This window comes from Galleria mellonella, unplaced genomic scaffold, assembly GCF_026898425.1.
Source record: "Galleria mellonella isolate WM207_F2 unplaced genomic scaffold, CSIRO_AGI_GalMel_v1 utg38, whole genome shotgun sequence".
Classification (NCBI taxonomy): domain Eukaryota; kingdom Metazoa; phylum Arthropoda; class Insecta; order Lepidoptera; family Pyralidae; genus Galleria; species Galleria mellonella.
Genome location: NW_026442090.1, coordinates 4,579,377 through 4,605,533, shown reverse-complemented (window position 1 = coordinate 4,605,533; position 26,157 = coordinate 4,579,377). Strand labels below are relative to the sequence as shown.

The following is a 26,157-nucleotide window of genomic DNA, read 5'->3' as shown; positions in this document are numbered from 1 at the left end:
TCTAAATTTGTATCTATGGGACACAAAATTAATGGTATATTCTATCTAAATGAATGGTTCTATATGAACATAAATACTTTAGGATCTACAGTGGAGATAACCTTAGGTAATTAGTGCGGGTAATACCTGCAAAGCGGTAGGTGTGACTAGTTCCCTTTCGAAGGCTTTCGGGAAAGCGGCGCCGCCACGTTCGTCGCCGGAGCCGGGACGATCTTCCCCGCCGCATAGGTCCTCCCCCTCGCCGCCCTCCGCGCTCGCTGCTTGCAACTCGGGGAATGTCTCATCCTGAAAATAATAATTGTAATGTTTTTTTTTTATACAACTTAGAATGGCAAACAAGCTGACGGTCCACCTGATGGAAAGTGGTAACCGTCGCCTATAGACATGAGCAGTACCATGGACGTAACAGAGTATACTGTTTCGCCCATGATCCCCCCCCCCCCCCATGCGTTGCCATTCCTGAGGACTCAGGTGTTATTCCTCTGTACCCTGTAAATTCACGCCATATCCCACCCTTCAAACCGAAACACAGTCATGCAAACACAACTGCTTCACGGTAGAAACACGAATGGGACAGAGGTACCCAAGCAATCGACTTTTGTACAATGTCTCCCTCTGGTATTTTTTAAAAATATCGAGAAAACTTTTCGACTCAAAACATCAAACTTTTATATAAGATTTACAATAGAAACAATAATACTCACTTTGACTAGAAGCGAGTCTTTGCCAGGCGAATGTTCCGACTTGTTCATGTAATAGATCTCCGCTTGCTCCGCTCTGCAACGCACAACAAATAATCCAATGAGACTTACGACTACGCTGCAAACTAAAACAAAACTAGAACCGACTAAATGTACAAATTAGTTACGTTTCGCATGGTAGAATTAATCTGTATTTAGTTTTTTTAAATCGCTTTTTATAAGTATTATCAATGTTTTTTTAGTTACTGGAGGACACATTGGAAAGAATATTTTTTTTATTACGTGTACAAAAATATAGGCCTTAGAAATTCGTTTCTGTCAACCCCGCGAGGGAATTGGCACTAAGATATATATCTACATATTATGGATAAAACTATATAAAGTAATAATAACATTACTATTGGCTAAGTACTGTGTAACCAATGAATTAATCCTGTAATAACCTTTTTTCTAATTCAAAAAATTTTCTTTTTAACGTATGGAGATTCTATTTTTGAACTGATTTCAGACTCTTTTTAGTACAGGTCCGCTGGTGAAGTGACAAATGAATCTATTTGTATAGTTTGTTCCAATAGAATTTAATAAAAATGGAAACAAACTAATAATTGATACGACCATGAAACAGTCTGTCGATGTCCAACAGCAGTACCAAATACAATATAGATTAACTGATTGAACGTTTCGATTTATAACTAATTTTATTAAAAGAATATTTTTATGCTAATTTCGACAAAACTGGTTAACTTTCCATTAAGTCCCATTTAAATAAAGAAAGAAAGAAAACATAAATAAAAATATAAATATTTATGTAACACAAACCAATAACAATTACAATAAAAACATAAACAAATTAAAATTACATGGAAAATTTAAATGGCAAATTACAAAAATTATTAGGAATTATGCAACCAAAATGGTCATCACTCAACTAAGTGTCTAGGCATTCATACATAACGCCTAAACGATGATTTTTTTTTATGAAAGCAACACTATTGTAACAGACTGTGACAGAGATACATTACCGCGTTATTGTAAGGGTTATTTATTTATTTATTTTATATCTACACTATTTTTACAGGTATACACAGGTACAGATATTATGTACTCACTTGTGCGCGTTGTTGTCCGGTCCGTGGGTGCGCATGTGCGCTATGTCATAGAATATGGCGGCGTTGACGACGTACTCCATGGGTGCTATGACGCCGTATGATTCGGGCCCGTGCTCCATCACCAGCACGTCGGACACGTTCGGGTCGAACATCACCGCGTTCGGCGTCACTAGAAGCACGCCGGACACCACGCCCTGCAACATTCATACAAAAAATTAAGGATGGACAATTATATATCGCTATAGAAATATCTAAGGAAGTCCTGAAGAGTGAACGAGAAAAGAACATTAATTAAAATAATAGAGAATAGAAGAGGCAAAATGCTGGGCCACCTTATACGACATGATGATTTTTTTAAGAATACAGTAGAAGGAAAAATAGAGGGCAAAAGAGGAAGAGGAAGAACGAGGAAAAAGTACATGGGACAGATAAAAGAAACACTAGGTGTCATGTCGTATAGGGAGTTCAAAGATATGGCTTGGGATAAAGCTGGCTGGAAGAAGACGCATGAATTAGTTGCACCGACAAGAGGAAACTCTTAAATGAAAAGAGAAGAAATAGAAATATCTATTGTAATTACGATATCTATATACTAGCCAAATAACGAATACATTAAATATTGGTTATCCATTATATTAAATTTAAATAGTACCCAATCGAAACGAAGATACATATTGGACTGTTGTGGGCGGTATATCGTGGCTATAATGTATGTTGTTTTTTTTTTGCCAACAATATGGATAACAAAATCATATTGGAGTGATACCGATATAAACCATATGCACACAAATAATACGTAACCTTTTGTATATTAGTATATAACCGCTTGGCTTTGTAGCAGTTTCTCTAAATACCCAAATTTAGAGGAGAACGGAACTGTTAGTAATTACGTTTCACGGTACCATTGCTAGCAATATACCCTATCAAGTGGATCTAGAGGGAGATCTTGATTTGCCAACCGATCTGCTTTCATTCTCATCTATCGTACTTCACTGGTGCCCGGCCAGTGTATATTGATAGTGCAAGCAGGATTACCATTCTATTATCACTCATTAAAAAGTATCCCGACTGATATCAATATCAGAATAAATATTTTAATATTTCATCCCCCACAAAACATAGCACTTCAATTCTGACAAATCAAACGCACAAAAACCGCTTATCTGTCGGATAAATCCGACAATATGGGACCACCACGAGAGTAAATGGTACGGATAGACAAAAGAAATTAGTGAAATCGGATTAGAACACGAACGCAGGCAAAATGCGAATCGCCTCCTTTTTATAGTCATTGAAAATACGTTACAAATATTGTGACCTTGAAATATTATTCCTTTGTATGTATTTTTAAATAACTTAATTGATGAATAATAACTATCTTGAGTCATACAGTATTATAATTATAAGTAAGTAATTGATAAAACAAAGCTAATATAATTAGTTATCAATTAATTGATCGAAACAATATGGTCAAAAAGGTGGAATTAAAACTAATTCTTAAAGATGAACCGGTAACTTTGAACAGGTAATTACTAATTCATTTATGGAACATATTCATTTTTATCATCTTTCATCATTCACCTGTACTATTGTTTCTAAGTATAATATCTTTTTTTAGAAAAAAAAAATGGCACAATTTGTCTTCGGTATGACGTGCATTGTGTTTTCCACTAGAATTTTCCTCTCATCATTATCCTATTACATGATGAATAATAGGCATAATAATTTTCTAGCGCACGCACATCTTTTTTTTTTTTTTTTTTTTTTTTTTATTTTATTATCGATAAAAATACAAGTTACAGAATTTATGTTCCATTAGCATTTAGAAACCACGTAGGTTTATATTAATACTAAATACATTAAAATTATTTAGATTGTATTAAAACCATGCAAGAAGTATCGTTTTAATTTACACTTGATGTTGCTAATAGTAATATTATCTCGTACATCGGTGGGTAGTTCATTAATAAATCGAGGAACCAGGTAGTCAGCCGTACGCTCACCATAACAGTTATTTACGCGAGCGCTATTGGTACAAAGTTGCTTCCGTGCGACCGCCCTCGTATATACAGCATGATTAATTTCGTTCCAATATTTATTGTTAAAAAAGTTTTCCTTAAGAAATGTGTATTTAAATTGTAGATGTACAGGTAAAATATTGCAATGTCGAAAAAGACCAGTATCATCGTCATAATACTGCATCTTAATTTTGGGAGATACAATAGTTCTTAAAATTCTACGTTGAAGTTTAAAAATATCATTTAAATATGTTTTATAAGTGCGGCCATAACTTGACAACCCATATTGAACATAAGATTCGACCAATGAATTATACAGCATCAGTTTTACTTTAAAGGGAATTCGGTGTCTAAGGATGACTATATTAGCTAAAAATTGTCTTAATTTGTTACAAATTTTTTCGATGTGTTTACTCCAATTAAACTTACTATCTATAGTTAAGCCAAGATATGTTTGGCTGTCCTTGACCGTTATAGCGGGGCAGCTGCAAAAGTTCCTTTCATTAGTTATATGTAGACACTTGTGGTTGTGAGCAATGATAGGTTTATATAGAGGACGAAATTTTAAATAGGGTGATTTTATGATCAAAAGTTGTGTTTTAATTGGATTTAATACCAATCCGGCATCATGACACCATTCAAGAAGGACATTGACATCAGATTGTAGAAGGTCTCGTGCTTTTTGAATATTTTTGTCAGACAATACTAGACACGTATCATCTGCAAATTGGTAACATGAACTGTGTTTCACAGTGTAGGTAGGTCATTGGAAACACAACCTATTGTTCTACACAACCCCATTGTTTGGCTTATCCCTCCATTTTTTATTTCCTTTCTTTTTACGATATTATGCATATTATTAACATAAGACAAAAAATGTAGCGGACCTAATACAGATCCTTGTGCCGTACCTTCAGTTACTGGTACATGATCACTGTATACATCATCTATTTTAACGGTGAATTTACGATTTTGTAAATAGTTCTTGCACCAGTTGAGTAAAGGCCCACGTACACCAGACTCATCAAGTTTAGTAATTATTTGTGCATGTTTTAGGGTATCAAAAGCACGGGAAAAGTCTATGAATAAAGCCAACACGTATTGTTTTTTATTGAGATGTTCATTAATCTCATCTGTAAATTTAGATAACAGCTGACTAGTACTTTTACCCGATTGAAAACCAAATTGATTTTGGTAAATTACATCTTGCTTACGATAAAATTTATGAATTTGTTCGCAAACATATTTTTCAACTATTTTGTCTATTGTAGAAAGTAAGGTAATGGGACGATAGTCTAAATAATTATTTCTTAACCCTTTCTTAAATACCGGTCTAACACAAAATCTTTAGTTCATCGGGATATACGCCAGTTTTAACACTAGAATTTATGAGGTTAGCAATAGCTACCGATACCGCCTTACTGACTATTTTAATATCTGACACTTTAATGTTATCAAGACCTGGAGCTTTTCTATAGTCTAATTTATCGATAATTTTATTTATTTTTTCACTTGAAGCTTTTTGATAATAAATGCTGCAGTTAGTTTGTTTACTATAGCTTCCTGGATCTAAAAGTCTGACAGTACATTTCGGAGTGATATTCTTCGCTGCATTATCAAAGTTAGTGGCAAAATTGATGGCGATATCTTTATTACTTAATCCTTGTGCATCGAATGCTCTAAGTATCGCTTCATCTATTGATAACGTTACACGGCCTAACATTCTGTATACATATTTACAAACAAAAATGTATTGAAATAAAATTATCGAAGGATATAGACTACCAGTTTTTCATTATATTTTAGCATTATGTTAAATAAATAGAAATAAATGTATAAAATAAATAAAATCTTCGGAAATTATATAAAATTTTAGGAACTAAGGTCAAAATGATTAATATAAAAAATAATGAAATGATAAATTTTAACATTCATTGTAAAATGTTTTTCGACACGCACCTGTGTCTACACGAAACAATATTCAACGTTGTTTACATTACAACTTTAGCATCCCACATGTTTATTGTTAGGCTGATGCGAAAACTATATCGTTTCGTTCATGTAGATGAAGGTGAATGGGGCAGTAGTGCCTCTGACTACTCGTAGATTTGCTCATACTTCATTCAGTGGAGTTATTTTTAATGCAAAATAATTAATCCAATAAACATGACAAAACGCAAGCGAGTCCGAGATCACGCTTTTACTCAGTGCGGCAATCTACATGAAATATTTCAAGTAAAAAATTTTTATTTTCGTTGTATCCATATCATCATCATATGAGCCTTTAATCGTCCACTGCTGTGTTGCCACGCTTGGTCATATCATACTGCTGCTCATTACTTAACTTCCAAAGGCAATGAAGTTTGTGCATGCCCGAAATTTCATTAAATTTCAATAAATAGGGAATTAGTGGTTTTATCTTTGTTGATGGAAATGCTCTCGGCTATATGTCCACAGTTTATCATAACTTGACGATATTTTTATATATACTAAGAGATATTTAATAAAATGTATGAGTGCAACAGAAACCAAAATAATAATTAAAATTTTTAAATAACTGTCATCTAATTGACTGTGGTTTTCACAGTTGTATTCTTGAAGAGAGAAGAGAAGAATAACTTGTTGTTTGAAAAGTGGTATAAAGGATGATACATAACATTTAAATATTGTTCACACTTTTCACCAGAATCTGGGATACGACATCCAGAAGTGTTCATTATCACTGGTTTTCCCATTTTCAAAATAATATAAGTATGTTGGATATAAAGTATTTTTAAATTGTTTTTCAATGCCGTTATATAAATAGTATTTCAAAAGGTTATAGATATTTTGCAGCAGAGAGCGACTAAAGCGTGTAGAAAATCAGATATTCATTAATGAAATCAACAATTTTATAATTTCATTCCTTTGAATTCTTTTTTCTCATAATAGTGTCATGGACATTACATTGAATGTACTTACACATTAGATATGCAGGTGAAATGACCGGACAGTGTAGGTAGGTCATTGGAAACACAACCTATTGTTCTACACAACCCCATTGTTTGGCTTATCCCTCCATTTTTTATTTCCTTTCTTTTTACGTCCATTTTATACTCTTATCTTTTTTATTTTCATTGCATAAAACTGTGTTTTATTTATCATTAAATATTAAACTAATAGTAAACAAACAAAATAATAATCAACATGATATAAAAACAGCGGCAACCGGCCTAAAAACCCTTGACGTTAGAGAATGATATTGCCACACAAATAGAAATAGAGTAAGATAAAAAAATTATACATTATTTGTAGGTATTGTTATATACACACGCTATCATTATAACGAAATTTCGTCTGGTGATAAATTACTAATGCAATCCACACTATTTTTCTAACCGGAAAATGAAGTAGGTCAACGGGATAGTAAACAAATAATGTGAAACAGAACATTTACAAAGTGAATCAACAGGCGTGAGTTATTCATGAATATAAATCACCTGTCCGTCTGTGATATGTCGCACGTTGATTTTGAGGAATCTCTGAGGTCCGCTACTGCTACTGGGCGCCTCCGGGGACACCGGCCGTAGACTGTCCAGGATCTCTGCAATTCAATAGAAATTTCTAGAGCATTCTAGTACAAGCTCTGTTTAGAATAGAATTAAATGATGCTTTGTGATGTCTCCATTATTTTATTATATTTAAAAAAAATATTATTTATCGACATACTAATCGGGAAACATCAAAAGAATATTTTGAAGCTTGTAGATTTCAATATCAAAACAACGTCCTTCGGATAGTTATTTACGTGCAATGATGGAAACTGTTGTTAGTACTCGTTTAGTTCTTTCTACCCCATAAATATCTTATGTGTGAAATTTTATTTACTTATGAAAATTGACATAATAAATTGATACGTAACAAATAAGTAACAAATCTATTTTAAAATCTACGCATTAAATACTAAAAACCAACTATTTGAAATATCTATTTATTTTCAATTGGTAAGTGTTAAAACAGTGTAAATAAATATTCATGGATGTCACCTTGACACCACGTCAAGGTACGGAATAAGTTCCACGTTATCACGGTGTGTTTCTAACGCACTTACAGCGAAAACTGTTATTGTACGTATAACTATAAAACAAAATGGTACTTAAATCCATAAAATTTTGTTACAATAGTCTTAAATAAGTATTCTTTTCCCCACCTTTTTCCTGTGCAGGCTCACTAGGGGGTCCCTGCGTTGATTCAGAAGTGTTGTCACCGCTCTCCGACGGTCCATCGGAGTCCTTGTCGCCATCTGAAAAATCGACCGGTGCAGTCATTACAGCTGTTATTGTTTACCTAGCTGTCATCACGCGATGCACGTATGGCGCAAAGACAAAACAATACCGCCGAATAATGACGAGGTATCACGAGAATCACAACGCACCTTGATACCACCGTTTTAGGAATTCAAAACTGAACATTCTTGAGCTGAAACACCGCGAGGCTCATTATATCGGAATGTACACTTATCGCGTGCGATAAACCGTTCATATCATGACAGCGCTGGTGCGCCGGCTGTGGCGGCGTACTCGACGAATTGATTCCAGTGTCGTGTAATTAATTTAACGAAATAGGCCAGGAGCGATTCGGTGATAGTTTAAAATAGACGATTGTGGTAACGCGTGGTGTCTGCACGCCGGCGCAGCTGACTCTGTTCCCCGCCGCTCGCGGCCGTCCGTGTCGTACCGTAACTCTTGTTTGAAGTTGTTTGCGGTGTAAATAGGAGAAAAATTTGTTCCATGTCTACGTCACGCGAGAACGAATAACACAAAAGCAGATACGCGGTTTTTCTATCAAATGGACAATACAGAATTGCGTTCGTGTTGATAAGAAACATCTTTTGTTATGTTTACATTCTACCACACACTGCTCACCGGTGTTAGGGAAATACATTGATTCAATATTTGTTATTGTAACATTATATGTTATACCTGCCAAGATCTAAATGTATATACGAGAAAAAAAAATATGCATTTTGGCACGTCATACTTTTAGTTCTGATAAACTTTACTATGCGTAAATTATTAAAGAATTTAATTTGGGCACATAATGATTCGTATTATTATATTATATTCGATTTTAATATGATGAAAGCCGAATATAGATAAATATGTATTTATTTAATTTTATGTAAGTGGCAAGCGGCCCGCCTGATGGTAAACGATTATGCAGTCTATGCCTAAGTCAAGGGATATCCTGCACACGTGTGACATAAAAATTATAAATGAAAAATAACATACAAATTGTTAAAAGTTTCACTCCACACAGCTATTCAAGTAGAGCTTCTCGGTGGTAAAATGTAGTAAGAGAGATTATTTAGTACAAATCTTTCTGGTTAATTATAGAAATAGATGTGACAGAAAAATGACATACTTCGCGGTCCACAATCAGTGTAAACAAAAAGAACATTAATTGTCCTGTCTACCAGTGACTCCGATCTTTTATTGTACATAATAAACCGTGATGCCATTGCTTTGTAATGTGCATTTTCATTATGTTATTCTTGAATCAGTAAAAAGATTTAGAATTAATACAAATTGTTTCTTATGCTCGATTTTTCTTCGCAAGATTCAGATTTTATGATTAATCGTCACAAAATTAATATGGAATCAACACAGAAAGAAACCCAATGGATTGCAATAAATTATTATTAATTTTTACACTAAAAATTAATGATGTAATCGGGTAACAAAACAAAAACAAAGCTAAAATAAAAATAAAGCTAATTAAGAACTTCCTTTTGGCAGTCGCTGAAAAATATAGCGGCAACTATTCGATAATAAAGGAGGCAATTAGTATTCTCCCCGATCAGTAAATCATTGCAAAGTGAAGGCCGAATCTTGTAACTATAGTTTCTCGTTTGAATAATTCGTCTCGGTTGAAATTTAACAGTACTGTCTTGTAACGACATCTAATTGGGCGTGAAGAGGTTTTTAGGCTGTAAAACACGACAAATCAATGTTAGAAAACGGTTTTGATCTATTTCTACGGAGATAGGTACTGTTCTACTTTTGTTTACGGTGGCAATAAATAGTAAAATTGAAAGATTTATAAAAGTTTAATAATATATAAAGTATTTAAATCTCTACTAATTGAATTTTTATACAGAAAAATAAATAATATTATGTGTGATGTCACTACAGATAGTAACTACAAGCAACAGGACGCCCAGAATTAAGGAAGGAATGTTTATAACTGTATGCATATTTGTCCGGCCATCAAAATTCTTGGACGATGAAAGCATTGTAAAACCTGCATTTCAGAATATACATATAATGCGTACATTATATTTTTTTTATTCATCCGACAGATAATACTGGGCAAATATTAATAAAATTTAAAATACCATAATGATCGTGGTAAGTAAGAGTTGTTTAGTTTTAGAACCAACCTACCTATTATTTCTAGACCTAGTGAGAAAACCGTGACGACAATAATACTGTACATTATGTATTCTATGAACACGTATTTTAATAGTGAATAATTATATGCAATTCTCGCACAGCGCTATCATAGAAAGCCTTGATATCAGAATTTCTTTATAGAGTAAATAATAGCGTTATTTAGATATAGGTACGTAATATAAATAATATTCCTAACAAATCCTATATATCTCAGGAAATACGTTTTTCTTACAAAACCAGTCAGCCTCTTTCTGTAGATAAATTTTCATGAACACACGAATGAGAAAATATGTTGCTATCTTAGTCTATTTCATACATACGGCACTGATATTATATATAGATATATCACTGTCGATATGATAGATTTATTACTTGTCTATTGTGGCAAGTTTTGAAACAAATGTTTATTTATTCTTTATTGAACAATAAAATTTGTACAAATGACGAGCTTAATGCCATATAGCATTCTCTACTTTAGCTAACTATTAGGTAAAAACAGAAAGCGTTTGAGAGTAGCGGTGGCAAACATATATTAACCAAAAAATTTAATTTACCTATTAATATAAATTGACATAATAATAAATATTATACGGAATAATTTTATAAATATGTACAAAAACATACCTAAATATATGTATGTATTTTTAATATAAATAAACATTCTTACATATACGATAAATGTCGATACATGTCTCCTAGTGCTTATTAGATTTTCTCGCTATACAGAAGAAAATTTTTAGAAAGAGTTAATTTACGTTAGTAAACGAGCGGCCGCCCCATAGTCCCATCAGATCTCCTAATAATAGTTAGCATTCTATTTTCAAATAGTAGCATCTCTATATTCGCAAAGAGTTCATCAATAGATTTGCACGTATACTAAATTACCACCTGATAGAAAATGACATCCGTCACTTATAGACACGAATAACACTATGGAAATCAGAAAATTCTCTAACATCCATGTTGTAGTTTTTATTTATATGAAATTTGTGCGTCATTGTAACCTTTCACATTTTGTTTATAAACTCAACTTCGAAAAAAGCAATAGCCGAGTTTTTACCCGTTCTTCTCCGCTGAAATTGCCCACCTTTAATGCGATGCAATTTCATTGCCATATCCTATTCCTCAAACTGAAACTCAGACATGCAAGCATAGCTGCTTCACAGTAGAAATACGAATAGGATTGAGGTATCCAAGCATTGGACTTTTGTACGAAAATACGGTAAAATTCATTCAAATCTACTAAACTTGCGTATATGACGGGACTAACCTTTCTTTTTGTCAGGTACAAGAAGCGTTTGTCCGGGGAAGATAAACTGCGTTGCGAGCCTGTTCAGCTTGGTGAGCTCAGACGGTGTTGTGTCAAACCGTGCTGCCACCGAAGTCAATGTGTCCCGGTCTCGTACCTATGTAAAAAAATTAATTAATTAATAGATATAAAAATATATTTTCTTCGTCACTGAAGTCGATTGATTCAACTTACTGTGTAGGTGATGGTTTTGATGGGCGGCGGCGGCGGCAGCCTCTTAACATGTTCGTCCTCATCTAAAACATAATATATATTAAACATTCATGTGCGAAATAATTTAACAACTTATTTACCATCTAAAGATCTTATTAAAATTCTGTAGGATCAAGTTTTTTTTTAATATAATATTACAAGAGAATGAAAACTCAACATAAAGCCTAAATGGGTGATAATAGAATGGTAACCTCGTCTGTGCGTACAACTATACTAATGATATACAATAATATAGTTGCGGGGTCACCAGTGAAGAATAAAACGAAGAGGACTAAGTCACGTAAGTTAGCCCATCGTAGAGAATTCACTAGAAATTGACCACGATGGTTTCCAAAGAGGAACCGCATGGATGTCAACCTGACAGAACAATATGTATATTGGTAGCATTGAGGACTTAACTCACTAAACATATGGTGGGCGTAGTGATAGTAAATATCTTCGGCTTTTGAGAGACACCTGTCTAGCAGGGGAGCTTTTATGGTATATGATAAACCATATCGTTAGCAATGTCAACTAATATCCCCATTACTAATAATTCCTTTCCTCTCAGCCAGATCAGTTAGTTGGCCCATCGTCGTGGCGTATTCATTAGAAATTAATTACAATGGTTGCATGTGGAAGTCGAACAGATAGAGCATATTGGTAGAAATGGGTACTGATCTAACAAATCATATGGTCGGCGTAGTGAACGTGAATATCTTCGCCTTATAAGGAGACATACGCGTCTAGTAGTGAGGCGTTAATTGCATATTATAATAACCTGATGATATTACTCTGTAGATTATCTAGCCATAAACGCGTAAGGTTAATGTGGCTAGCGCCTTTTAATACGCTATTATTAAAATAACATATACATATAATATGTAAGCATATATAATTTTGCTAATAACATAGTAACAGGCGCTAAGCATCTACAAAATAGAACATATTTAACGAAAATTAAACTTACTTCGAAAAAAATATTAACATTTAATAGTGTCTTATAGGGTAAGTACACAAAGACTTGATGTTGTTGAAAGGGAATTAGGAAATGGGCTGGAAAATTCCCTTCACTGAACGTTTTGTTTCCAACACAACAATTAGTCAGCTTGTCAGTAAATTTAATCTTTATTATAACCTAATAGAGAAAAAAAAATATACTTCATAGCAATTACTAAATATATCCAGCGGCTTTCTCCGCAATAATTATAATGAAAATATTATTCCAAGATATAGTGTCTATCATTATCGAAATCTCTAACTATTGAGCGAGCGAGTGGATTATTAGTAGGCGGGATCAACGGCTGCCAGATTGACCTCCAAGCCGTGTATACCTGATAAATATCATCCTGATGTATCAATTGAACTGACTTCATCCTTACCCCTCTCAAGTAAGTGATGATAGGAGTAAACATAAACCGCCCCATAAACGTATACCAGCAGCGTAGACTGAATAACCATTCCATTTTCATTCATTAAAATAATCTCAAAATAGATATCAAGTTACCTAAAATAAATATAAATTTATTTATTTATTTATATCTTTAAAGGTCAGTATTGAAATTACAAATCTGTCTCACCAATTCAAATTTTGGAACCAATACATTTTTCAAGTGTTACCTACCAGCTTTTATTGAAATTGAATATACCTATGTAACTTCAATGAAAATACAATAATGTAAAGCAAAATATAACTATGAAGACGTTTTACTAAACAAAGCAATCTTGTTTAGGCTCGTTAGATTGCCTCGATGAATAGTTGACTGGCAAATACATAAATAAAATTACAAATATTGAACGGAGCATAATTATGGACTCTGAAGGTCATCAAAGTACGTGTATATATTTTTTACATGACTTGGAATGTAAACAAGCTTACGGCCCACCTGATGGCCTGTCGTCACTGGCGCCTATTGACATGAATGGCACCATGGTCATGATCAGTACAGACATATAAAAACTTGTTTATAATATAATTACTACACGTTGTTATTAATAAATAGAATGCGCTATTTTTAGACAAAGAACATATTATCGCATTTAAATGCTAATGATTATTATTAAATTTACATTGTACTGTAAACAAACAAGTTCGTTAACTACACAATTTAATATTAACACTACTATGTTATAAAGTTATTATTTATTATTTTGTGCTTAAATTATATAGTATTTATAACTATCTATCAGCTGAAATGATCGTTTAATACCTAAAGCTATTAACCTAATAATTGTTGACTGAAAGTACACACAGAATAATTAAAAGTGGAAATGAGTGCCCATGTGCCATATAACTATCCACGTACGTCACTTAGGCACACAAAGATAACCTACTATTGATCAATAAAATCTAGGTCTCAAAATATATATAATATATATAATAAAATCTAGGTCAATTAAGTCTAGTCTCCCTACAATTGCTTAGACACAACAGCCTGACTTGTTTTTAATGACATTCTTTTATTGTTTTACGAATAATCTTGTAATTGGTGACTCACCGCACAAACAATATGTTTTTTTTTTTATTTACATTTTTTAATATTGTACATCTATTTTCACACGTGACGCGAATGAGTACTGCCAACTAAAACTTCAACCGAATAAACCCCACTTTGTCGCCATAGTGCTGCGGTCACCGGTTCGTTTTTGCATTCTACCACAATGCCAGAGTTACGTCCACCCCGAAAAGAGAGAGGGAAAGGTATCGTTAGTTCACTATTTCTATCATCAATTAAAAATCCCCTGAAAAGATTTTAAACATTTGGACATTTGCAAAAATGAGTTGTATATTTTAAATACAGACATTTGTTTTTGGGATGTATTTAAGATTTGATATGTATGTATATAATCTAAGCCAGCTACATTAAAAAAATATTTTATAATTAATTTAAGGTCAACATAATAAATTACTAAAATAATATTCGCTTGCATAAATATGTACCCAACATTCGTTAGGCAAACGAAAACATCTGTAATGTATGCGTGAGAAATTTAATTTAAATTACATAGAATAACAACCTGTCGTAATAATTTTATTACAGGGAAGGCAACGTCCAAGTAACATAAATCATTGTCAAATTAATCGAAATGATCACATACTGACAGAAATCCGTGACAGACAGACCAAATAAACAGAGTTTTATATTAGCTTACCGGATTAATTATAGTTTATATTATAGCCGGATAATCTTTATAACTGACTTGTTTATTTGTCTAACTCGCACACTCGCTCCAGTGCCAGGTATAGTTTGTGGTAATGGAAGTACTTAAATCTTATTTTAAAAGGTTTGAGGTTGAAAATGAACATAAATAAAACACAAATATAAATAAATCACATTTCAACGTAAACAGACTAGCCAAATCTAACGTTAAAAATAAAGCAAGAACGGAAAACTTATCAAATCAAATCTATAAATATACTGTTTCTCTTTCTATGGTACTTAGAATAATTAGTAAACAGGACTATGGCACAACTTTTGATTGAAATAACAGTAAACATAAACAGTTAGCTAAATAAAAAAAATAAGATGAAAGATTGGTTTATATATTTTTTTATACCACTGAGGTGGCAAACGAGCATATGGTTCACCTGATGGTAAGCGGTTACCGTAGCCTATACCATATACGTCTGCAATACCAGAGGTATAACTCGCGCATTGCCGACCCTGAAGAAACCTCTTTATTCCCCTTTTAAAGAACCTCATGCTGTAGTCTCTTGGGAAAACCTCGACAGGGAGCTCATTCTATAACCTGAATGTTCGTGGGAGAAAACATCTCTGAAACCGCGTTGTACGCAACTATTTAGGCTGTAGGGTATGAGGGTGAACTCCCTGTCGATAGCGAGTGGTAAATCCTCACAATACCTGAAAAGCTAACATTTTATTTTGTATTTTCGAAATTGTCATGACTTAATATTTTACTTCGTTTGTTTAGCGTAATTAATAACTACTACTATAATTTCTGCCGTATGATTCCGGCATAGAATGGGCTACCCCTTCCTTTCGCGTGAGTATCGTAAGTGGCGACGAAGGGAACATAATGATCGAGGGATGGGCAGTAGTGTCTCTCTTAAAACATCACCGGAGCCTCACTGGGGCTGCCACAAAGCGTGGCAACTACTGGCAAAGCCCCCCAATGTATTGCAGTGGAGAGTTAACGGTCAATATGATGGTGATGATAATAGATGATAATTATACAAGAAGACATTTTTACAGATATCGAGAATAAAATTGTCTACAACAGAAGATTATATATATATATATATATATATATATATATATATATATATATATATATATATATATATATATATATAAATCGCCACTGTCTATACATTCAACTATTTAATTTTACACCTACGACGACGACACATTATCACATATTCATAACTTTTTTGTCTGTTTTATTTTTAACAGTACTAAATTGGACAAAAAGATATGTTGAGATTGTTTACTAATTATGTCAAGCTTATAAAAAAACAGATTATATAATTAAATTAGTATTTTTTATCAAAATTATTTACATAACTATTTGCGACGGCCTGTGGAGGAGGTCTTTCCAACGTAATGATAATGATTTCCAATGTAATATATACATCTACTGTTCATTTGATAGAAAAATTGTACATAATAAGAATATTTAACAAAAATTAGTTAACTAAATAGATGCTCCCAAAAACTCTGTAAATTTGTATATATTTTATTACAGGTCAGTAACGCAGTATAATACGCTGTTGTCCAGTCTATAGACGACCGTTATCACTTTCCATCGGATGAGCCACAAGTTTGTTTAGCATTTTAAGTATCTTACGAGTATATTTTCTTAATTTGGTTAAACATTTTTTTTTTAATTAATATACATTACTCACAGACACATAAGTGGCTTTTACTGATTAGCTACTTTGTTATACATATTATATATAATAAAAATCAATACTAATTAAAGTTTGTGTGACTGTTGATATGAAACTGAAATGTGGCATATATATAAAAGATAGAATAACTGAATAATAAAGTTGCCAATAAACGGTATTTGCATAGTAATGAAAGTGAGTTTAATTAAGTTTGCCATGCGTAAAATTTTATTCCCACGTTACGTTTAATAAACCTCGGGTTTAATTCTAATATAATAAAGCAAATGAATAGACCGCTCAGCGGACTTACATGGCAATCGTTATTTTAATTTTTTGTTCTACTGGGAATCGTAAGATCAGATTTGGGTCGAAAAAAATAAAACAGTGGTTTGAATTGTAACAAAATTAATATGGGACCATAGAGAGTAAACCTAATAGATGATAATAATAAGAACTACAACATTCGTTTAGTATTGAATGGAGTAACGTATCCATAAAAAAATATACAGACTAATTGAGATTCTTCTCCTTTTGCATCACACAAAATTGGTAATGATTTTTATAGACATAAACAACACGTTTACAACGTGAAAACCTCTAAGTACATTACCAAAATATTACAGGTACGTACTCTAAGGATGGTGTAAGAGTACGATTTTATCCATTTGTACAAGTCAATACCGAATTCTACTATCAATAAAATTTTAACTTATACCTTACTTTTCTTTTATGTCAGGCTTTGCTTAACATTTATGTCAATTTGAAATACGCGAAGCGCACAACCCTTTACTAGATAGCTCCGACTGAGTTACTATTCAAAGGAAGAGAATATTCCGAATTAGGAATAACTTCGTTAATATAAAGGCAACTACTCACAGTCATAAAAAAATACCGATTGCATGTTTTGTTTTTCTTATGCAACTTAAAAAGGAAAACAAGTTGACGCTCCACCTGGTGATAAGTAGTAACCGTCGTCTATAGACATAAACAGTACTATGAATATAACAGAGTATACTATTTCACCGTGTAGATCCCGGCATATAATGGGCCACATCTTCTTTTCTCATAGGTATCGTAAGAGGAAACTAAAGGGACTTATAGTAGAGGGATGGGCAGCAGGGTCCCTCTTAAAACATCTGTAAAAACCTAACTGCGGTTGCCAACCCGCCTGCAAAGCATGGCAACTACTGGCAAAACTACCCTTATGGGGAAGGCTTATGTTCAGCAGTGGACAGTTAACGGCTTACAATAATAAATACTGTTTTGTCCATGATAATCCCATGGGTTGGCATTCCTGAGAATTAAAGTGTAATATCTCTGTACCTTGTAAATTCATTGTCATATTCCACCCTTCAAACTGAAATAAAGCCATGCAAGTACAACTGCTTCACGGTAAACAGGTACCCAAGCAAACTACTTTTGATATAAAAAAAATCAAATGTATCCTTCCAGTATTTTTATTTGGTGTTAGCATAGCAAGTTGGCATTCCAATTTAATCGTAGTAAATATCATTAACAGACCTAAATAAACAGATGTTACGATAAACCCCCTGCCGCGCTAAATTTAAATACGTTTACAAAATACGGAAGTCGACACAACGGGAAATATCAACAATAGGTCCACTTCCGCATTACTTTAAAAAAAAAAATATTTATATTAAATTTACACATTCAATAGAATCATACAATACTTAAATTTTTTTTTATATCAATATTTTTAACAGAGACATATTATAAAAAGTTGTTCAATCCTATGAATATTAAGTAATTTCACTATGTTGATATCATTAACCAAAAACGTAAAATTCTTTATAAATTGTTTGTTTTTTTTTTTTTTATTCATATAGGATAGTATTGACTATAGATAAATGAAAATATTTTTAAATATAATTCAAAATTTGTCCTCATATCATTCCCTCACTGAATGTGATTGGAGTAATATTTATGTTAAAGGCCTACCAAGCCTCACATAAAATTTTTTGTAGTTGGCATTATTGGTCTTGAGAGTTTATAATAGAGCAGGCGGTTGAAGAAAAGATGTTTTGTTAAAATTTATTTAACAATAAGTTTTTCGGATATTACATTTTTCCATGTCATTCCCTCATGTAATGTTATCACAAGCGTTTTTTTAGTCATGTTTTCAATTGCTGTTTTATTTTTGAGATTATAAACATTCCCTCAAATATAAATGTTTAATATAAGAAAAATATTTTAACGTATATTTATGTAAAATAGTAATAATATGTCGACTAATGTAGGTACACCTAAATAGTCATAGAGACAGAAACAGTATAAATAATATTTCGTATGATGATATGATGTCACATAATAAATTCAATAGATTTCTAAATAATTATGTTATACGTACTAACTTCTATTATTTTTTTTATGATACTTAGAATGCCAAACAAGTTGACAACTCATTAGATGGAAAGCGATAATGGTCGCTTATAGACATGAAACAGTAACTACTATGGACGAAAAATCTACTGTTTCGCCCATGCGTTGCTATTCCTGAGGACTAATGAACTATAGGAACAAACAATATCATGGACGTTACAGAATATACTGACGATATCCATAGTAACTTTATAAATACATTATCCTTTTGTGTTCTCAAACTTGACTGGAAGAAATTCCTTCAAGGGACAAGCTCGCCTGTGTACCATGCCATTTTCTTTATACTATACAATGCTGTATAATAAAACTTATATAAACACAAAACCTCATGCGTTGCCATTCCTGAGGCCTATGTATAGTATATAGTATATAGGGGGATTATTAGTAATGCAATCTACCCGTAGCATTGCTAGCAATGTACTCAGTCAGGTCGACCTCCACGTAGTTTTCCAACGTGATGAATTCTAACGGTATTCATCACGATTAACTGATCTGCTTTTTCATTCTCACCTATCATCCCTTACTGGTACCCTACCAGCGTATACCGTTAGCGCAGGCGAGGTTACCATTTTATAATCATCTATTAAAGCTAATATTATAATAATATATATGATTAACTGCGTTACATTCAATGAAATAAAATGCCTATGATTATCCCATTTCCGATTATAGTTTAAGAACATAATTATTTATATACAATACCTACGTACGCAAGGTAATCGACTAATATTATGTCAGTTACGCAAAATATGTAAACCGTTAAAATATGCTCATTAATATAAATATTTTGCTACCAGAATGATTCAAATGCACACAAAATGACCCGCGAAATATTTGTTGTCATTCGTAACGAGTTATGAATGTATAAATAACTGGTTTGGTGTATTACCTCTGTGCACAGCATCGCACCTGCCCTCGACCTTGGAGCGCAGCGCCTCCAGGTCAAACGGCGCACCGAACCCATGGTCCACCGAGCGACTTTTCGACCTGTAAATATATGAAAATAAATTAAGAATACTGCAATAACATGTTTTAATTATAATAGTTATATTACTACTTAACTATTAGAGTCATAGCCTTCTTAAAATACTACATACACAAAAAAAAATTATATAACTTTTTTATAAAACACTTTGATATTTAGATGAGTATACAGCTTGTAATCGAAGTTTTGAATCTCCACTAACATCAACGCATACATACTAACAACTGGACCGTATAGGAAGCTCAAAACTATCGTTGTTGAACCAGTGACGGACTAAGCCCATCAAAAGTCCGGGGTGGCATAACTCAATGAGGTCCCTAGTTTAAAAAGTTGATGTAATTTTACAAGCTTTTATTCAGTTCTCATTTGTATGTATAAATTTTTATTAAGTTAAAATCTTTGCAAGTGAAATTTAAATTAAACTTTAATAAACATACATAGTATATGGATACGGATGAAGAAAATGGAGGCGTTTGGAGGCCACCCTGGACTAGAGGCCCGGGATAATTTACAATTTTTCAATGTAAATGAATATTTTTATTATTTTAATTATGCAGCCTCTTAAACAATCTACAGACAATAGCACGGAACATGATTAAAAGAGTCGTAAACATATGAGGTCAGCGCTCTGGTAATAGGCAACAGGATCCTTAAAACCAGCGTCCCAAATAACTCGTAGGTCTGATACAAATAGCAGGAGCCTCCGTATTCAGCGGCTGCGCATTAGACCAACGCATTCATTGAATATTAATAGGTGTCTACTCGAATAATTCATAAAAATGAGACAATTTATTGATGTGACCCAGAATATTTCGCTCAACGCGAACATTAATATAATAAATTCTGTTTCTGACCAGTAACACTACTGAATTATATGTTCTGAGTTCGATTCCTGGGTTTAAGATAATGGATAAATAGCCCTGGACATATCACATAGGGCAATCTTTTTTTTTATACAATTGAGGTGGCAAACAAGCATACGGCCCACCTGATGGTAAGCGGTTACCGTACCGTAGCAATCTACTACTAGACTTTGTACTATGGGTATTAAGCTACTATGGATTAGACATATTTGAAAAATATGCATAATACATGGACATGAAAAACGCCCAAATCAAGATAAAGGTCGTTTTGAGTGGGAATCGAACCCGCAACCAGGAGACAGTATATTAAATCACTACACCATCAAGATAGTCATAAATGCGTTAAAAAAAATAAGAGTATAAAGAGCAGACGTAATAAAAGAAATGTATTTAATTGGCTCTTTTATACGTACATCGCGATTATCGAACAACACTTTTGGCAAGCGTGATCATGTTGTAAACACATCATTCAATGATAGCGACTTTTGTCTAGTAAATAGGTTTAGGAGTGATGTCACTCTACTTTTTATCTAAGATAGATAATAAAGAAAGTAAGAGTATTTTTTTTATATAACCTCGACATGTGAGCAAATGGATTGATCACTGCAACAATATGGCGTATAATTGCGAAAATGATAATAAGAAATTAGTGCTCATCAATATAGTCACGTGTAGTTATATTTTTAAATTATTATTTAGGAAGTATGATTATTCTTGTAAAATTGACATTGCGAATACACTATGTGTATGTGTGTGTGTGTGTGTGTGTGTGTGTGTGCAAATCACGGTGAAGTACATAATAAGAAGGGGTGTATTTGTGACTACATAGTGAATTATACAAGTGGGTCACCGCTTATCAAAACAGCGTTTCAATAACGAAACATTATAAACAATATTTTGACGATGATAAAAAATTTAACATAATTTAATATTAATTACAATTACTTATGTTTACATTATAAAATTGAACTTTTGACACAAACAAAAACCTGTTATAACATTGAATGGGCTCTATCAACGTGACTACACATTATGTAACTACAATAAGATATAAAACAAAATACATATTTACATGTGTAGCGGGTAAATAGCAAGTGAGTACGAAATAAACTATGCAAACAACATTCCAGTCGAATATTATGCATGTGCAAGACTATAATAGCGGAAATAAACTTGTACATGAGTATTTTGACACAAACTTTTTTACCTTGTAGTCAATGTCACATTATATCTATGGGTCATTATATTATGTATCAATCCTTCAAGTTATCTTATATTTTATCTCTAAAGTTCTATTATAATGTGCATCCTGGTTCAAGTTTAGTGTAATACAAGTATTAGAGATATTAAAATTAATAAAAAGACTAATAACTAAGTATTATATATAAGCGCCATCTATTTGTTTGTAACTTTTAAAAAGGAGACGTTTCTTGTTTTTTGTTGTTTATCTAATACTTATGGCCTGCACAGACGAGGTACTTTCTAGCCACAGACACTCATTTTCCCAAAAAGTCCGACGAAAGGCAATTCTTGGCTTAAATTTTATTTCAATTGTAATAAAACTCCAAAAATTTTGATATCGCATTGCATACGTTGTGTAAACAGCTTATACAATGGGAAAGTAAGTCAGCAAAAAATGTTCATCGTCTGTCCAGGCATTTATACTGATAGACAGAAGTAGATTAAACATATTTTTATTTACCTCTTGAAAGATTGGTCTATGCTCTCCGCGCTCCTGGACAGCTGCTGCGAAGCGCGTCTAGACCTGCATGCAACAGAGACCACTCGCTAGATACAGGCAACATGCAACAGCTGCAAGCACTGTACTCAAGACAAAACCTGGTTGAATTGCCGAATAAACTTTATGAGATTTAAATATATAAGAAAAAGAAATCATTCTGAATTCAAATTGTCTGAGTACAAATGTTTTAAATTGTTAAACTGTTTGCCACAAGATTTATTGACCACAGTTTAAAAATTTATAATAGTGCAACTAAATATTGACACTAAAACAAAAAAATTAAATATAAAATATATTTAAATAAAGAATGCCACATCGATTCATGCGACGGGTAACATATTAATTCATGCAATGCCTAAATAATGAAGGACACAACAACAAACGTATATTACCTAAAATGAAAGTTGTTTGAACTGTTGGCATTTTTAAAACATAAATTGCTTTGTTAACCTTATAAATAGAAATTACAGTAGTTATGACACTTGCGACATTTTACTTCGACTTATTTTCGTATTTATTTATTACTTTTTTTAATTATGAAATAGTTAATTATTTATCCATCAGCGCTTTAAATTGATTTAATTTCAAAATAAATAACTACTACTGAATTCTATGACAAATTTTTTTATATTGAGGAAGAACCTTTATACAAGTAATAATACTTTGTAATCAATTATTTTGCGTATAAAATGTAGACTAATTATAATAATTCCAATTAATAACAGATTAAAAGTTCGTGAAAAATATTAAACTGAAAATTCATATAAAAATATAATATTTAAAAAAAAAAACAGATCGAGTTTAATTAAATGGCATTGTAATTGCCGACGCGCGACTAAGGTTTCAAAGTTATTAGTATTAATTTAAAGAAGTCATCTAAGTTGAAGCGTGGTACGTTACGTAAACACGGAGTTCGAGCTCCACCCGGGACGTAGTAGGTAGCCATTTATTAGTGAGCTGCGAGGTTTCGCTTCCTCCTTACTATATATCACATAAACACATGTAAAAGGGGGGGTCTAGCTGTCGTAGTCACTTCCCACGAGTTGTATTCGCCAAGATTCGTGGGGGGATGCGGCCTTGACACTGGGCGGCCGAGTGTTCGGCGCAGGGAGCGCACTCGTTCGCATACCTATCTCTCGCCATCTGAGATTATATCGCGTCTAGACTGCGTTCAATATTTTGATATACTTTATCTATCGTGGACTACGCCTTGTATTTTTTACTTTACTAATTCAGTCAATACTTTTTTTAACTAAGTCAGTAATACAAGATAGAAAAAATCTTCTTCATTTATAAAATAATCAGTGAAACTAGGCATTTAGATAGATAATAATGTACTAAGTAAATAAGACAATAAACGAACACAATGTATTAATATATTTTATTATAATTTGATGTACAAAGTTAGAAAATTTCTATAAGGTCTGGATTTATCTTTAAGACTAATTAGAAAATTTACTTATCATCATTTCTCATGTAAAAAATATCTAGAAATCACTGTGAATTTAAGCTGCATAAAAGTGCAAACACAATAAGTCTTAGCACAGAACAAGCAGGCATGAGTTTTAGGTCTGTATCTGATCTGTGTATTCATCTTATTATATATACATCACCCACATAACTTTCTAGTTAAATTTAAACTTATATACTTTCTTCGGTGTGTTTCTACACTGCCAAACTTTGGTTATGGATTGGTGATGACACGAACTGGTGTTATAATACTGCGATTATTTAAACAAACAAACAGTTAATTCGCAGTAACCAAAAGGTACAGAATACATAAAAAAGTACCTATACAGTAAATAAATAAGAAAACGAACTTGAGTTGAACTCGCAGAACTTGGCAATTTTTCTTAATCAATTAAGATATTCAATACTAGTAGCGTCATAGTTAACCACGTATGCACTTACATAGTATCTGCAAATAAGACATGACAGATGACGAATTGGAGTAAACATCGCAGTTCTCTCTGTCTCATATATGTAATTGTAACTCAAGTACTCAACCTTAATCATTATATATGTTTCTATATAAATGGCCTGCAACATGATTCAATTCCGCATTCATATTGTAAGTCATCCAAGGCGAAATATATTGGCGGATATAATTTAAATAGAAATTAAATTTGATCCATTAAATGCACATGATGAGAAACCAAAAGCAAATACAGGCAATCTACTATTAATAATTATATCCTTGTTGATATTTGTATTATAATATGTGTATTTGTTGAGAATGAGTAATAATACAACTAAAATATAGTTATAAATAATATTGTAAATTTATCTGTTAGCTTAACAACATGTTTAAAAAACATTGTAAATATTCAGTTAATTGCTGTGATAAAGACGATAAATAACACCTAAATATTAAACTAACTATCAATTCCGGCTTCGCTAGGATGTAATCTAGTTTTTGCAAACAGTGGTAAACATTATAAATTTATTCACTCTTATCCTTAGTGTTTATCCTAGTGGAATATAATAACACTTCTTTAAAAAAACTACAGAAGAATATGGATTTAGCAGGTCACAGCTTTGTTTTAGTACTTATACCCCCAGATCAAAGCGTTATTTAAAACTTTTACCATTTTCCGCAGTCCATGGTCTTTAAAAAGATGCTAAATTCTATTATATTTTTTGGCAAAGTTGAAAATGTAATTTTAGGACGAGAAAATATCACAATTTCTCACTGCAAACTCGTGATTAATGCAGAATTAGATCTAGCAGCAATGATCTCATTTGTAATGCCCTTTAAAAACGTAGGCGTTATCAATGTCACAGTATATGTTAACTGCCACTATTGACATTAAGTCTTCCGTCAGTAATCCTAATTTGATATACGGCTCAGATCATAAACGGATAACTTTTATACGAAAACATTTAATGCGATATTTCGCATTGAGAGAGGACATTTTTGCGTATTCGATGAACAAATACATCAAGAGCAGTTTAATTAATGCTTTTTTATTATAAAAAATTAATGAACTGTTTTTTTTTTAAACGTGTCGATGATATTTCAACTTTTTATGCAGCATTTGCTTAAGGAACCAAATAAAAATCCTTCGTATTTGTGATACAAATGTACAAATGTGATATTAATTTAAAAAAAAAAATTAGTACTCTGGAGATATTTGTGAGTCTATACTTTTTTATGCAACTTAGAATGGCAAACAAGCTGACGGCCCACCTGATGGAAAGTGGTAACCGTCGCCTATAGACATGAGCAGTACTATAGATATAACAGAGTATACTGTTTTGTCCATGATACCCCCACCCCATGCGTTGGCATTCCTGAACACACAGGTGTTATTCTTCTGTATCCTGTAAATTCACTGCCATAACCCACCCTTCAACACGAATGGGACAGAGGTGTCCAAGCAAACGATTTTTGTACAAAGTCTCCCTCTGGTAAATTAAATACATTAATAAAGTAAATACATTAAAATTGTAGCATATATAGTTATTTTGATAACGGTACAACTTTCGTATAACAAGAAATTTAAAATTAAATTAAATTAGAAATTAAATTGTTTAATATAATTCAATTTTC

The 26,157-nt window shown here is 32.6% G+C and overlaps 1 protein-coding gene across 24 annotated transcripts in view; it reads right to left on the bottom strand.

The window, feature by feature from the left end:
* LOC113523092 (TLD domain-containing protein 2) overlaps nt 1–26,157 on the bottom strand; it is a 161,447-nt gene that overhangs the window by 38,601 nt on the left and 96,689 nt on the right. For 18 of the 24 annotated variants that reach the window (XM_031914048.2, XM_031914049.2, XM_031914051.2 and 15 more), the window contains 9 exons: nt 22,566–22,628; nt 19,905–20,002; nt 11,746–11,807; nt 11,533–11,668; nt 8,018–8,110; nt 7,308–7,411; nt 1,811–2,004; nt 705–777; nt 127–285 (listed from right to left, as the gene is read on the bottom strand). In XM_031914048.2, coding sequence (XP_031769908.2) covers nt 127–285; nt 705–777; nt 1,811–2,004; nt 7,308–7,411; nt 8,018–8,110; nt 11,533–11,668; nt 11,746–11,807; nt 19,905–20,002; nt 22,566–22,628 — 982 coding nt within the window. Of the gene's footprint in view, nt 1–126; nt 286–704; nt 778–1,810; nt 2,005–7,307; nt 7,412–8,017; nt 8,111–8,242; nt 8,534–11,532; nt 11,669–11,745; nt 11,808–19,904; nt 20,003–22,565; nt 22,629–26,157 lie in introns of those variants that run through there. The other 6 variants (XM_031914053.2, XM_031914056.2, XM_026908964.3 and 3 more) reach the window with 2 other exon arrangements.